The 13,084-nt window shown below is 46.0% G+C and overlaps 1 protein-coding gene across 2 annotated transcripts in view; it reads left to right on the top strand.

Moving 5' to 3' along the window:
• Positions 1-12,417, top strand: part of BDH2 (3-hydroxybutyrate dehydrogenase 2) — a 65,173-nt gene extending 52,756 nt beyond the window's left edge. For both annotated transcript variants that reach the window (XM_075336733.1, XM_075336723.1), the window contains exons 8-10: positions 1,721-1,779; positions 1,861-1,953; positions 11,855-12,417. In XM_075336733.1, coding sequence (XP_075192848.1) covers positions 1,721-1,779; positions 1,861-1,953; positions 11,855-11,908 — 206 coding nt within the window. In that variant the 3' untranslated portion in view covers positions 11,909-12,417. The remainder of the gene's footprint in view (positions 1-1,720; positions 1,780-1,860; positions 1,954-11,854) is intronic.
• The last annotated feature ends 667 nt before the right edge of the window (positions 12,418-13,084 follow it).

The following is a 13,084-nucleotide window of genomic DNA, read 5'->3' as shown; positions in this document are numbered from 1 at the left end:
ACGTCTCCACTTTTCTTGAATCAATTATATATATTCACATTTTTCTATAATAGACCTTCGCACATGCTTCCAATATTTCAGCTGTCGTTTGACACTTGAACAGCATTTTTTTTTTTTTTTTAAATGCAGTGTTTTTATGATCTATATAGATAGTGAGTATTCAGTTATCAAATCGGCCTGAAAAGCAAATTATGGGAGTAAATTTCTTAATAGTCGGCCCCTTTAAATCTTCTAGATGGAATACTAGTGTACCGTATAGTCTGAATTCTTGCTAGGACTTGATATTTGCATTTTTTTCTAAATAACTACTCTTTTATTCCATAAGTCCAACAGTCATTGAAACATTTGCACATTTCCACATTTATATTTCTTCAGTATGAGTTTAATCCTCTATAATACAATATGATCTGTGTATATACATATGCATTTATATACATTCCTTCAACTGCGGTTTCTTTTATACACGTTTTTATTCCTGTCCTATGTATATCTTCCCAGTATGGGATTATGCACCTGTCTGTTTTTAGTGTTAATTAAGCACTCAGCTTTGCCAATGACGTTTTATGTGCACCCTTTATATGGGACCTTTTTGGGGTAAAACACATGCCATGAGTAAGACCTTCTGGTCGAAACGCGTTGGATAATCCGCTACCATACTTGTGCCTCTGTGCTTACTGGATTGAATATCTACTTTTAACAATAATTCCAATAAAGAAAGGTTTTTTTTACTCTACATTTCTCCATGATGCTGGATTCCTGTTTTTTCTGATGTTGTCTTCCGCCCGGGCCAGGGCGTTCCTTGCATCGGTGTGGAGTCCGGGAGTGAAGAGGGGTGAGCTGACATACATCTCTTTATTCATTACGCTGAGTGTTATGTACAGACTTTTCCCATAGATGCAGAAAATCTGCAGGTAAACAATTCACATGCGTTTCTAGTGCATTTCCTTTGCGGAAATGCTCTAAGAACTCATCAAATCCGCTCATGAAGTTTTTCAAAGCCATACATCAGTATCGAAAATAAAGCAGCTTTGTTTAAAACATGTCATAGCAGTAAGAGACAAAAACCACAGCGTCATAAATGTATGTAAAAAAAACGCAAAAAACTAAATTTACCTAAAAGATGCAGAAATTTTGCAACATCAAAAGCTCATGATACTCACATAACCTTAGAAGCCCTAAAATTGTAGACAGCTTTTTCTATTTACTATATGCTAGAAAAGGCAAACGTATAAAAAAAATGGCATTTGAAGGGGTTGTCTCAGGAAATATGTATATGTCACTCACACCTACCTCCAAAGCTGGGAATAGTAATCTCCCATTCCTACTGGAGTCTGACCAACAGTGAGTGAAGACCTGTAGGTGCATGCGCCGACTCTCCTTTCATGGTTATAGGAGTTCAGAACACAGCCAAGCAAATACGATCAGCTGTATTTGGAACTCCTATAATTGAGTTTGAGTTAAGGAAGAGAGTCGGCGCATGCACTTCTACATCTCCACTCACTGGTGATCGTATGCCGGCTGGAACAAGGTATTGGCGGATCAGCATTTTCACAGGTGGGACCCGCTCAAATCAGACATTAATGGCATATCCTATAGACAGGCCAGAAATATCTATCTTGAGACAACCCATTTAATAGTTGTGTTATATGTGTACATATCAATTTAATGTAGGCATCTATCAGTGTTATGTTTCAAATGTACTATAAAATTTTATATTTAGGAACTGTGGATACACCATCATTGAGAGAAAGAATCCAAGCCAGGCCGAACCCTGAACAGGTACAAACGTGAAATATTCTAGTATCTCTCTAAAATGATGGTATGTGTAGATATTTCATTGTTTTCCTGTGCTATGACTAGGCTTTAAAGGATTTCCTTGCAAGACAAAAGACTGGTAGAATGGCCACAGCAGAAGAAGTTGCCCATTTGTGTGTGTACCTGGCATCTGATGAAGTAAGTCCTCTTGTGAGATTTCCAAACCTACACACTTTTATAGTTATTTCACCATGAAAGCAAATGCAATTGAAATCCTCTTACTCCTATGGTTTCATCTCCCCTACCCTTTTCATTAATTATGTTTGGAGGTGACAAAGCTATTTTCTGCTCGGGTCAAGAATGAGTCGTATAAGGCTATGTTCGCACACTGCAGATTTGTTTCTAAAGCAAAAAAAGCACCTTCTGGCAGAAAATCGCACCTACCTGTGGAAAAAACACACCAAAAATATATGCGGTTTTACAGCGGATTTACCGCGTTTATGCCAGCAGTTTTGTCATTGCGTTTTTTTTAACATAGTCAATGGCAAAACACAGGAAAAAACGCAGAAAAGAAGGGACATGCTACTTCTTTTTGCTGCAATTCTGCAGCAAAACTTGTAAGGAAAAAAGACGCATCATGCGCACAGCATTTTGGATTTTTCATAGACTTTGCTGGGGAAGGATTGCAGGAAGCTTATGAACAAAAACTGCACCAATTCTGCAGCAAAAACAGCAGCAAATCCACAAAAATAAATGCAGTGTGCACACAGGGCTTAAGACAGATAGTGAATACCATGCTCTAGCACTGGGTATACTGGGCAGTTACCCGGGTCTTAGTTGCCACATCTCTCAATTATGTCTGTGTCCTGTAGGACTTTTCTGACTTTTGGGTGCATGGATATAGCAGTTTCTTGGGAAAGGAATAGTTCTTGCCCTAGTGCTGTAAGGAGGAACGGACCACTCTCTCTGGAATATTGGAGCTACGTTGTCTTAACCTCTTCACGACACATGACATGCTGGGTACATCATGGATCATGTGAAGTTAATCCCCGCCGCCTGCCGTGGGCAGTCCACGGCGATCCACGCACATGTCAGTTGATTTCAACAGCTGATGTCTGCCTGCCAGGAGCAAGTGAAATCGCGTTCCACCCACGCCTATTAACCCCTTATATCTCGCTGTCAAAATCTGACAGCAAGATGTAACAGCGCGCCACAGTAAGTATTAACTTACCCAGTGCAATTGGAAGTCATGTAACGTGAACACGTGACTTCCAGTGGTTGCCATGGTACCACAGGGTCATGTGATGACTCCTGTAGCTATCATGAGTCACTTTCTCTCACTGCCGTCAGAGCTCCGTGTGTGAGAGTAAAGCAGCTTTTCTCCAGATCTCAGCTGTCTAGCTGTGATCTGGATAAATGGAAGAGCGATCAGACTGCTGATCCTTATAGTCCCCTAGGAGACCTAGTAAAATTAAAAAAAAAAAAAAAAAAGTTTTCAAAAACAAATAAATTTAAAAAATCTAAAAGTTCAAATGAATTCGGCCTATTGAAAATTAAAGGGTTAAAAAAATATAAAATTACATATTTCGTATTGCCACATTCAGAAACTTCTGATCTATCAAAATATAAAATCAATTGATCCGATCGGTAAACGGCGTAGCGGCAAAAAAATACCAAACGCCAAAATTACGTTTTTTGGTTGCCACAAATTTTGCGCAAAATGCAATAACAGGCAATCAAAACGTAGCAAAAACAAAAAGCCAGCACCAAATGTGCACTACAGCACTAAACATTCCAAACTGTACTTATTATAAAAAAAATTTTTTTTTGAGATTTTTGGCAAAAAATTGCAATTTCTTGAGCTGCTTCGCCACGTCACGGCAAATCTCATTTGAAGCAGTCCTACACTAAAATATTTTTATAAAATGTGCCATACGGCCTCACATATGAATAGTAGAACTGCTCTTAGCAGCACTCACCTGGTCTATTTCAATCCCGTACCCATGACTGAGTCATGGCTGTGGGCGGGACAGGTCCAAGCAAATGCTGCATGAAGTAAATAGCCTGTGGACAAAGCCTGATGACTTAATGTGAACAGTCACCAACCGCCAAAATCCAGACAGATGGAATACATCCCAAATTGGGGTGCATAGCAAGGTGGAGGTCAACCACCGACCAATTCAATGAAGAAAAAACAAAAAGCCAGCACCAAATGTGCACTACAGCACTAAACATTCCAAACTGTACTTATTATAAAAAAAATTTTTTTTTTTGAGATTTTTGGCAAAAAATTGCAATTTCTTGAGCTGCTTCGCCACGTCACGGCAAATCTCATTTGAAGCAGTCCTACACTAAAATATTTTTATAAAATGTGCCATACGGCCTCACATATGAATAGTAGAACTGCTCTTAGCAGCACTCACCTGGTCTATTTCAATCCCGTACCCATGACTGAGTCATGGCTGTGGGCGGGACAGGTCCAAGCAAATGCTGCATGAAGTAAATAGCCTGTGGACAAAGCCTGATGACTTAATGTGAACAGTCACCAACCGCCAAAATCCAGACAGATGGAATACATCCCAAATTGGGGTGCATAGCAAGGTGGAGGTCAACCACCGACCAATTCAATGAAGAAAAAACAAAAAGCCAGCACCAAATGTGCACTACAGCACTAAACATTCCAAACTGTACTTATTATACAGTGCTGGCTTTTGTTTTTCTTCATTGAATTGGTCGGTGGCTGACCCCCACCTTGCTATGCACCCCAATGTGAGATGTATTCCACCTGTCTAGATTTTGGCGGTTGGTGACTGTTCACATTGTCATCAGGCCTTGTCCACAGGCTATTTACTTCATGCAGCATTTCCTTGGACCTGTCCCGCCCACAGCCATGACTCAGTCATGGGTACGGGATTGAAATAGACCAGGTGAGTGCTGCTAGGAGCAGTTCTACTTTCTTTTTCGCTCCTAATTGGGAGACCCAGACAGTGGGTGTATAGCTACTGCCTCTGGAGGCCGCACAAAGAACTACACTCAAAAGTGTAAGGCCCCTCCCCTTCTGGCTATACACCCTCCCGTAGGAGTACAGATTCCTCAGTTTTAGCTTTGTGCGCAAGGAGGTCAGACACGCACGCATAGCTCCATTGTTTTTAGTCAGCAGCAGCTGCTGACTATGTCGGATGGAAGAAAAGAGGGTCTATATAGACTCCCAGCATGCTCCCTTCTCACCCCACTTATGTCGGAGGTGTTTGTAAGGTTGAGGTACCCATTGCGGGTACGGCGGCAGGAGCCCACATGCTGATTCCTTCCCCATCCCTTTTTACAGGGCTCTGGGTGAAGTGGGATTTACCGGTCTCCAGGCACAGAGACCGTGCTCCATCTACAGCCCCTGGAGAAGATGCTGGATGGAGCGGAGTACATCAGGGACATGGCCCTGCTTCCTCAAGGTACTCTGTGTCCCCGTGTATCTGGCGCTCACACCGCAGCATGCTGGGTGTTGTAGTGCGCCGGGGGACATCAGCGCTGCGGCGCCTGTGCCATGGCCTCATTCAGCTCTGCTGAAGCAGGCACATTTATGGGAATAGGCCGCGCCGGCCGCTGGGACTGCGGCGCGGCTGGCACTTGTAGTGCGCCGGGGACTTCAGCGCGGCCTGCGCTTTTACGGCGGCCGCGCTGATAACTACAGTCCCCGGCTTTTGCGGCCTGCTTCCTTTCGTTCCCGCCCCCAGACCTGCCAGTCAGGAGAGGGGCGGGACGCTGCCCACGTCTAGAACTCGGGCGCCGGCCGCTCGAACAGCGGCGCGGCTGGCACTTGCGGTGCGCCGGGGACTTCAGCGCGGCCCGCGCTTTTACGGCGGCCGCGCTGATAACTCGAGTCCCCGGCTTTTGCGGCCTGCTTTCGTTCGTTCCCGCCCACAGACCTGCCAGTCAGGAGAGGGGCGGGACGCTGGCCAGTGCATCAGCGCTGAGGGCTGGAGTCGTTTTTACATACTCCAGCCCTCACAGTCAGCACAGAGGGGACACTGTTCCCGCACTTTTGTTTGGGAACTCCCACGGACCGCCCCTCTCCACAGAAGCCGGCAGCCATTCTTGCTGACACGCTGAGCTGCAGAGGGGAGCCGGGGAGACCCAGACAAGGCAGTTCTGCAGCCTCTTACCCGCTGTTCAGCGGGCGGTAAGCAGCCCTCAGGGCTCACCCCCTCTTGTGCTCGTAGTATTCTTAGTATTTTGTTTCTACAAATACTTTGTACTGCATAGCGCTGGTCGCCCTTTGGCTATAGACTCTCTCACATGCAGAGAGCCAGCAGCATGTCGCCCGTAAAACGCAAGGGTGCCAAGGCACAGACATTGTATGCTTCCTGCACCGCATGTGGGACTTTTCTACCGGCAGGCTCCACGGACCCCCATTGTGTGCAGTGCTCGGCCCCTGCGGCGCTTGCACAGTCGGGACCTCTGCTGGACGTGTCCCAGGGTGTACCACCTGTGAATGCTGTCCAGGTGACAGGAACTGAGTTTGCAGCTTTTGCTGACAGAATGTCTCTCACTATGTCACAAATTCTTGACACATTGCGAGCTAGGCCTGTACTTCAGGCCACGGACACTGTGCATGTATTGCCCCCTGGTCCCCCTCAGCTCCTAGCTCCGGGACGGGCATCTACACCTCAGGGTGAAGACTCTGACTCGGACGATGGCCCCGGGCAGCCTAAGCGGGCTCGTTATGACGGGCCCTCACATTCATCTCAATGGTCTGGATCCCAGCGGGATGAATCTATGGGTGATGAGGCGGACTTAACTGATCAGGATTCTGATCCAGGGACCGCTCTCAATCTAGATACACCAGATGGTGACGCAATAGTTAATGATCTTATATTTAACATCAATAAGATGTTGAATATTTCCCCACCAGCTCCTCCTGTAGAGGAGTCAGCTTCGCAACACGAGAGAATCCATTTCAGATACCCTAAGCGTACATTAAGCACTTTTCTGGACCACGCTGACTTCAGAGACGCAATCCAGAAACCCCACGCTTATCCTGAAAGGCGTTTTCCTAAACGACTTAAAGATACACGCTACCCTTTTCCCTCTGAAGTGGTCAAGGGTTGGACCCAGTGTCCAAAAGTGGATCCTCCAATTTCCAGGCTTGCAGCCAGATCCTTGGTTGCTGTTGAAGATGGAGCGGCACTTAAAGATGCCACTGACAGGCAGATGGAGCTCTGGCTGAAATCCATCTATGAAGCGATTGGAGCGTCATTAGCGCCTTCTTTTGCGGCCGTATGGGCACTCCAAGCTATCACGGCCGGGCTTGCGCGAGTCGACTCAGTCACACGTGCATTTGCCCCGCAGGTAGCACCATTGACCTCGCAAATGGCGGCATTCGCGTCGTACGCGATTAATGCTGTTCTTGACGCTACAAGCCGCACGGCAGTGGCGTCAGCCAACTCAGTTGTTTTGCGTAGGGCTCTGTGGTTGAGACATTGGAAAGCAGATTCTCATTCCAAGAAGTGCTTAACCAATTTGCCTTTTTCTCGTGACCGATTGTTTGGAGAGCGTTTGGATGAAATCATCAAACACTCCAAGGGTAAGGACTCTTCCTTACCGCAACACAGACAAAACAAACCCCAACAGAGGAGGGGTCAGTCTGGTTATCGGTCCTTTCGAGGACAGGGCAGGTCCCAATTCGCCTCGTCAAAAAAGACTCAAAAGGACCAGAGACGTTCAAATTCTTGGAGGTCTCAGTCACGCCCAAAAAGACCAGCCGGAGGAACCGTTGCCAAAACGACGTCCTCCTGACTTGCGGTCTCCGATGCCCACACCCGCGGTCGGTGGGAGGCTGTCCCACTTTGGCGACATTTGGCTAGCAAATGTCAAAGACCGTTGGGTGAGAGATATTCTATCTCACGGGTACAGGATAGAGTTCAGTTCTCGTCCGCCAACTCGTTTCTTCAGAACTTCTCCACCACCAGACCGAGCCGATGCTCTGTTGCAGGCGGTGGCCGCTCTAAAGGCGGAAGGAGTGGTGACCTCCGTCCCTCTTCAGGAACAGGGTCACGGTTTTTACTCCAATCTGTTTGTGGTCCCAAAAAAGGACGGATCGTATCGTCCCGTCCTGGATCTGAAGTTGCTCAACAGACACGTAAAAGTCAGGAGGTTCCGGATGGAATCCCTACGCTCCGTCATAGCCTCAATGTCTCAGGGAGATTTTCTAGCATCAATAGACATCAAAGATGCGTATCTCCACGTGCCGATTGCACCAGAGCATCAGCGTTTCCTACGTTTCGTCATACACGACGAGCACCTACAGTTCGTAGCGTTACCCTTCGGTCTGGCAACAGCCCCCCGGGTCTTCACCAAAGTCATGGCAGCAGTAGTAGCTGTTCTGCACTCGCAGGGTCACTCGGTCATCCCGTACCTAGACGACCTGCTTATAAAGGCATCCTCTCAAGAAGCATGCCAACACAGTCTGAAGGTGGCGCTAGACACTCTCCAGACTTTCGGGTGGATTATCAACTTTCCAAAGTCTCATCTAGCCCCGACCCAATCTCTGACTTATCTTGGCATGGAGTTTCATACTCTATCAGCGATAGTGAGGCTTCCACTGGACAAGCAGTGCTCGCTACGGACTGGAGTGCAATCTCTCCTTCAGAGCCAGTCGCACTCACTGAGGCGCCTCATGCATTTCCTAGGAAAGATGGTAGCAGCAATGGAGGCAGTCCCGTTCGCGCAGTTTCATCTGCGCCCTCTCCAATGGGACATTCTGCGCCAATGGGATGGGAAATCGACGTCCCTCGACAGGACTGTCTCCCTCTCTCAGACTGCCAAGGACTCTCTACGTTGGTGGCTTCTCCCCAACTCATTGTCACAGGGAAAGTCGTTCCTTCCCCCGTCCTGGGCAGTGGTCACGACAGATGCGAGCCTATCAGGGTGGGGAGCAGTGTTTCTCCACCACAGGGCTCAGGGGACGTGGACTCAGGAAGAGTCCACCTTGCAGATCAATGTTCTGGAAATCAGAGCAATCTATCTTGCCCTGCGAGCCTTCCAACAATGGCTGGAAGGCAAGCAGATTCGGATTCAGTCGGACAATTCCACGGCGGTGGCGTACATCAACCACCAAGGGGGAACACGCAGTCGCCAAGCTTTTCAAGAAGTCCAGCGGATTTTGACGTGGGTGGAAAGCAGAGCGTCCACCATATCTGCAGTTCACATCCCAGGCGTGGAAAACTGGGAAGCAGACTTTCTCAGTCGCCAGGGCATGGACGCAGGAGAATGGTCCCTTCACCCGGACGTGTTTCAACAGATCTGTTGCCGCTGGGGGTCGCCGGACGTCGATCTGATGGCGTCACGGCACAACAACAAGGTCCCAGTTTTCATGGCACGGTCTCACGATCACCGAGCGCTGGCGGCAGACGCCTTGGTTCAGGATTGGTCGCAATTCCGACTCCCCTATGTGTTCCCACCTCTAGCATTGTTACCCAGAGTTCTCCGGAAAATCAAGTCCGACTGCCAGCGAGCCATACTCGTCGCTCCAAATTGGCCAAGAAGGTCGTGGTACCCGGATCTGTGGCATCTCACGGTAGGCCAACCGTGGGCACTACCAGACCGTCCAGATCTGCTGTCTCAAGGGCCGTTTTTCCATCTGAATTCTGCGGCCCTGAACCTGACTGTGTGGCCATTGAGTCCTGGATCCTAGCGGCCTCAGGTTTATCTCAGGGAGTTGTTGCCACAATGAGACAGGCTAGAAAACCATCCTCAGCTAAGATCTATCACAGGACGTGGAAGATATTCTTAGCGTGGTGCTTGGCTCAAGGGTTTTCTCCCTGGCCATTTGCATTGCCAATTTTTCTTTCCTTCCTGCAGTCTGGGTTGGAAAAAGGTTTGTCCCTTAGCTCGCTTAAGGGTCAAGTCTCCGCGTTATCCGTATTCTTTCAGAAGCGCTTGGCACAGCTTTCTAAAGTACGCACGTTTCTCCAAGGAGTTTGTCATATCGTTCCTCCTTACAGACGGCCATTGGAACCCTGGGATCTGAACAAGGTTCTCCTTGCTCTTCAAAAGCCGCCTTTCGAGCCTTTGAAAGAGGTTCCCCTTTCTCGGCTTTCACAAAAGGTAGTTTTTCTTGTAGCGGTCACGTCTCTTCGAAGAGTGTCCGAGCTGGCGGCGTTATCTTGCAAATCTCCCTTCCTGGTATTTCACCAAGACAAGGTAGTACTGCGTCCAATTCCAGAGTTTTCTCCCAAGGTGGTTTCTTCCTTTCATCTCAATCAGGATATCACTTTGCCATCTTTGTGTCCGCATCCAGTTCACCAATTTGAAAAGGGTTTACATCTGTTGGACCTGGTGAGAGCACTCAGGATTTACATTTCTCGCACGGCGCCTCTACGCCGTTCGGATGCGCTCTTTGTCCTAGTCGCTGGTCAGCATAAGGGATCGCAAGCTTCCAAATCCACCCTGGCGCGGTGGATCAAGGAACCAATTCTTCACACATACCGTTCTGCTGGGCTTCAGATTCCATCTGGACTGAAGGCCCATTCTACCAGAGCCGTTGGTGCGTCCTGGGCGTTGAGGCATCAGGCTACGGCTCAGCAAGTGTGCCAGGCGGCTACCTGGTCGAGTCTGCACACGTTTACCAAACACTATCAAGTGCATACCTACGCTTCGGCAGACGCCAGCCTAGGTAGACAGGTCCTTCAGGCGGCGGTGGCCCACCTGTAGGAAGAGGCTGTATGACAGCCCGTTCATGTGGTATCTTTTTACCCACCCAGGGACTGCTTTTGGACGTCCCACTGTCTGGGTCTCCCAATTAGGAGCGAAAAAGAAGAAGGGAATTTTGTTTACTTACCGTAAATTCCTTTTCTTCTAGCTCCAATTGGGAGACCCAGCACCCGCCCTATCTGTTTTTAGGGTTTCGTTTTTTCGGGTGCACATGTTGTTCACGTTGTTTCTTAAGTTCTCCGATCTAGTTATCGGATTGAATTTGTTTTTGAAACTGTTATTGGCTTTCCTCCTTCTTGCTTTGGTACTAAAACTGAGGAATCTGTACTCCTACGGGAGGGTGTATAGCCAGAAGGGGAGGGGCCTTACACTTTTGAGTGTAGTTCTTTGTGCGGCCTCCAGAGGCAGTAGCTATACACCCACTGTCTGGGTCTCCCAATTGGAGCTAGAAGAAAAGGAATTTACGGTAAGTAAACAAAATTCCCTTCATTCATATGTGAGGCCGTATGGCACATTTTATAAAAATATTTTAGTGTAGGACTGCCCCAAATGAGATTTGCCGTGACGTGGCGGGGTAGCTCAAGAAATTGCAATTTTTTGCCAAAAATCTCAAAATTTTTATAATAAGTACAGTTTGGAATTTACAGTGCTGAAGTGCACATTTAGTGCTGGCTTTTGTTTTTCTTAATCAAAACGTAGCATCTGCGCAACAATAGTACCGTTAAAAACGTCAGCTTGAAACGTAAAAAATAAGCAGTCACTAAGTTACAGATCCTGAAAAATTAACGCTACGGGTTTTTGAAAATGGCGCAAAAAGTGCACCACTTTTTTAGGACACACTTGTGAATTTTTTTTAACTCCTTTGATAAAAGTAAACCTATACATGTTTTGGTGTCTATGAACTCATTCCTGACCTAAGACATCACACCAACAGCAGTTTTACCATATAGTGAACACGGTGAATAAAATATCCCAAAAAACTATTGTGCAATCGCACTTTTTTCGCACTTTTTTCGCACTTGATATTTTTTTGCTGTTTTCCAGTACACTATATGGTAAAACTTAAGGTTTCATTTAAAAGTACAACTCGTCCCACAAAAAAACAAGCCCTCGTATGGCAAGATGGACACAAAAATCAAAAAAGCTATGGCTCTCGGAAGAAGGGGAGCAAAAATACCCGGATAAATGAAAAATTGCCATGGGGGTGAAGGGGTTAATTTGGCTGTAATACCAGATATATACTGTATGTAATGTGATTTTGAGTTCAACTTCCTGATCCTTGGACTACATCACCAGAGTTCTGAAAGATTTTTAAGTAGGAAATATTTTTTACAGCCTATGTGTTACATCCTTTTTGTTATATAATTCTTTATCTTTTTCTTTGTCTTTTCAGTCTGCTTATGTTACTGGTGACACACACATCATTGATGGCGGCTGGAGTCTGTAAATCGTTTGACTTTAATTTGATGACAAATGAACCACTTCACCAAAAATTAACAGAACTTCAACACAACAGATGGTTTTTGATAATGTCACTTTTCATCAACCCAAATAGGTTTAATATCGCTGTTTCTGAATGGCAAGTTGCCATGCTTTATTTTTACTTTGATTAGATTGTATATCATTGGTCAAAAGCTCCAATTATAAACCTGAATATGGGAAATGAGTTGAATATTTTTTGCAGTTGCATAAGGTACCTAACTTGTTTCTTCTCATTGGACACTTTCTGCTACTATCTCATTTATGGCTCAAATTCACATTTTATTGATAAGGTCACTAAAGTAAAAGTTAATCAGTATTATTTTCCAGCAATAATATAACAAGACCATGGAGATGTGATTAGAGACAAAATAAAATTTCACTTTTGATTTCTTTCCTTTTCTTTAAAAGGAGCACAAAGTGACAGTTTAAACAAAACACATAATCTTACACAGAATAAAACTCTTATAAAAATCACACCTTTAGTGTTCCAATTGTTGCCTTTGTTCTGTAGAAACTGAAATTTAGCAAATATGCTATTTAGTGTGACACAGAGGCTCCGCGCACCCTTGGTCTAGGTACGCACGTTGCGTTTTTTCTTGTTTTAAACTGCAACGTTTCAATGACAAAATGCATGCATTTTGCTTCCCCAGCAAAGTCTTTGAGAAGTCAGAATTTTCATCCGAACGTTTTTGTTTTGTTTTTTTTTTTTTAGGCAGCGTTTTGTTTGACAAATATTTGACAAAAGTATTGCCTAAAAAAGCAGCATGTCACTTCATTGGGTTTTGTGAACATTTGCCACCCATTGAAATTATTGAGGTGTGTCAAAATGCAACCAAAATGTTTAGCTGTGCGTTTGCACTGCATTTTGGATCCGATCTCACCGATCACCAGCGCAGCTGTCACACTGCTCCCTCGGCCTCTCCTGTTTCTGAAAGTGCCGGCCACTCTTTAGGCTCATCTCGTATTCACTGCTTCCACCGACACCTATAATTGGTTGCAGTCATATATCGTGCAGTACAATAAGTAATTTAAAAAAAAAAGGCGTGCGATCTGCCAACATTTTGATACCAGCCAAGGTAAAGCCACACGGCTAAGGGCTAGTATTCTCAGACTAGGAAGACCCACGTTATTGGGAGGCCAC

This window comes from Anomaloglossus baeobatrachus, chromosome 1 (genome assembly GCF_048569485.1).
Source record: "Anomaloglossus baeobatrachus isolate aAnoBae1 chromosome 1, aAnoBae1.hap1, whole genome shotgun sequence".
Classification (NCBI taxonomy): Eukaryota; Metazoa; Chordata; class Amphibia; order Anura; family Aromobatidae; genus Anomaloglossus; species Anomaloglossus baeobatrachus.
This window is presented reverse-complemented; position numbering and strand designations above follow the sequence as displayed.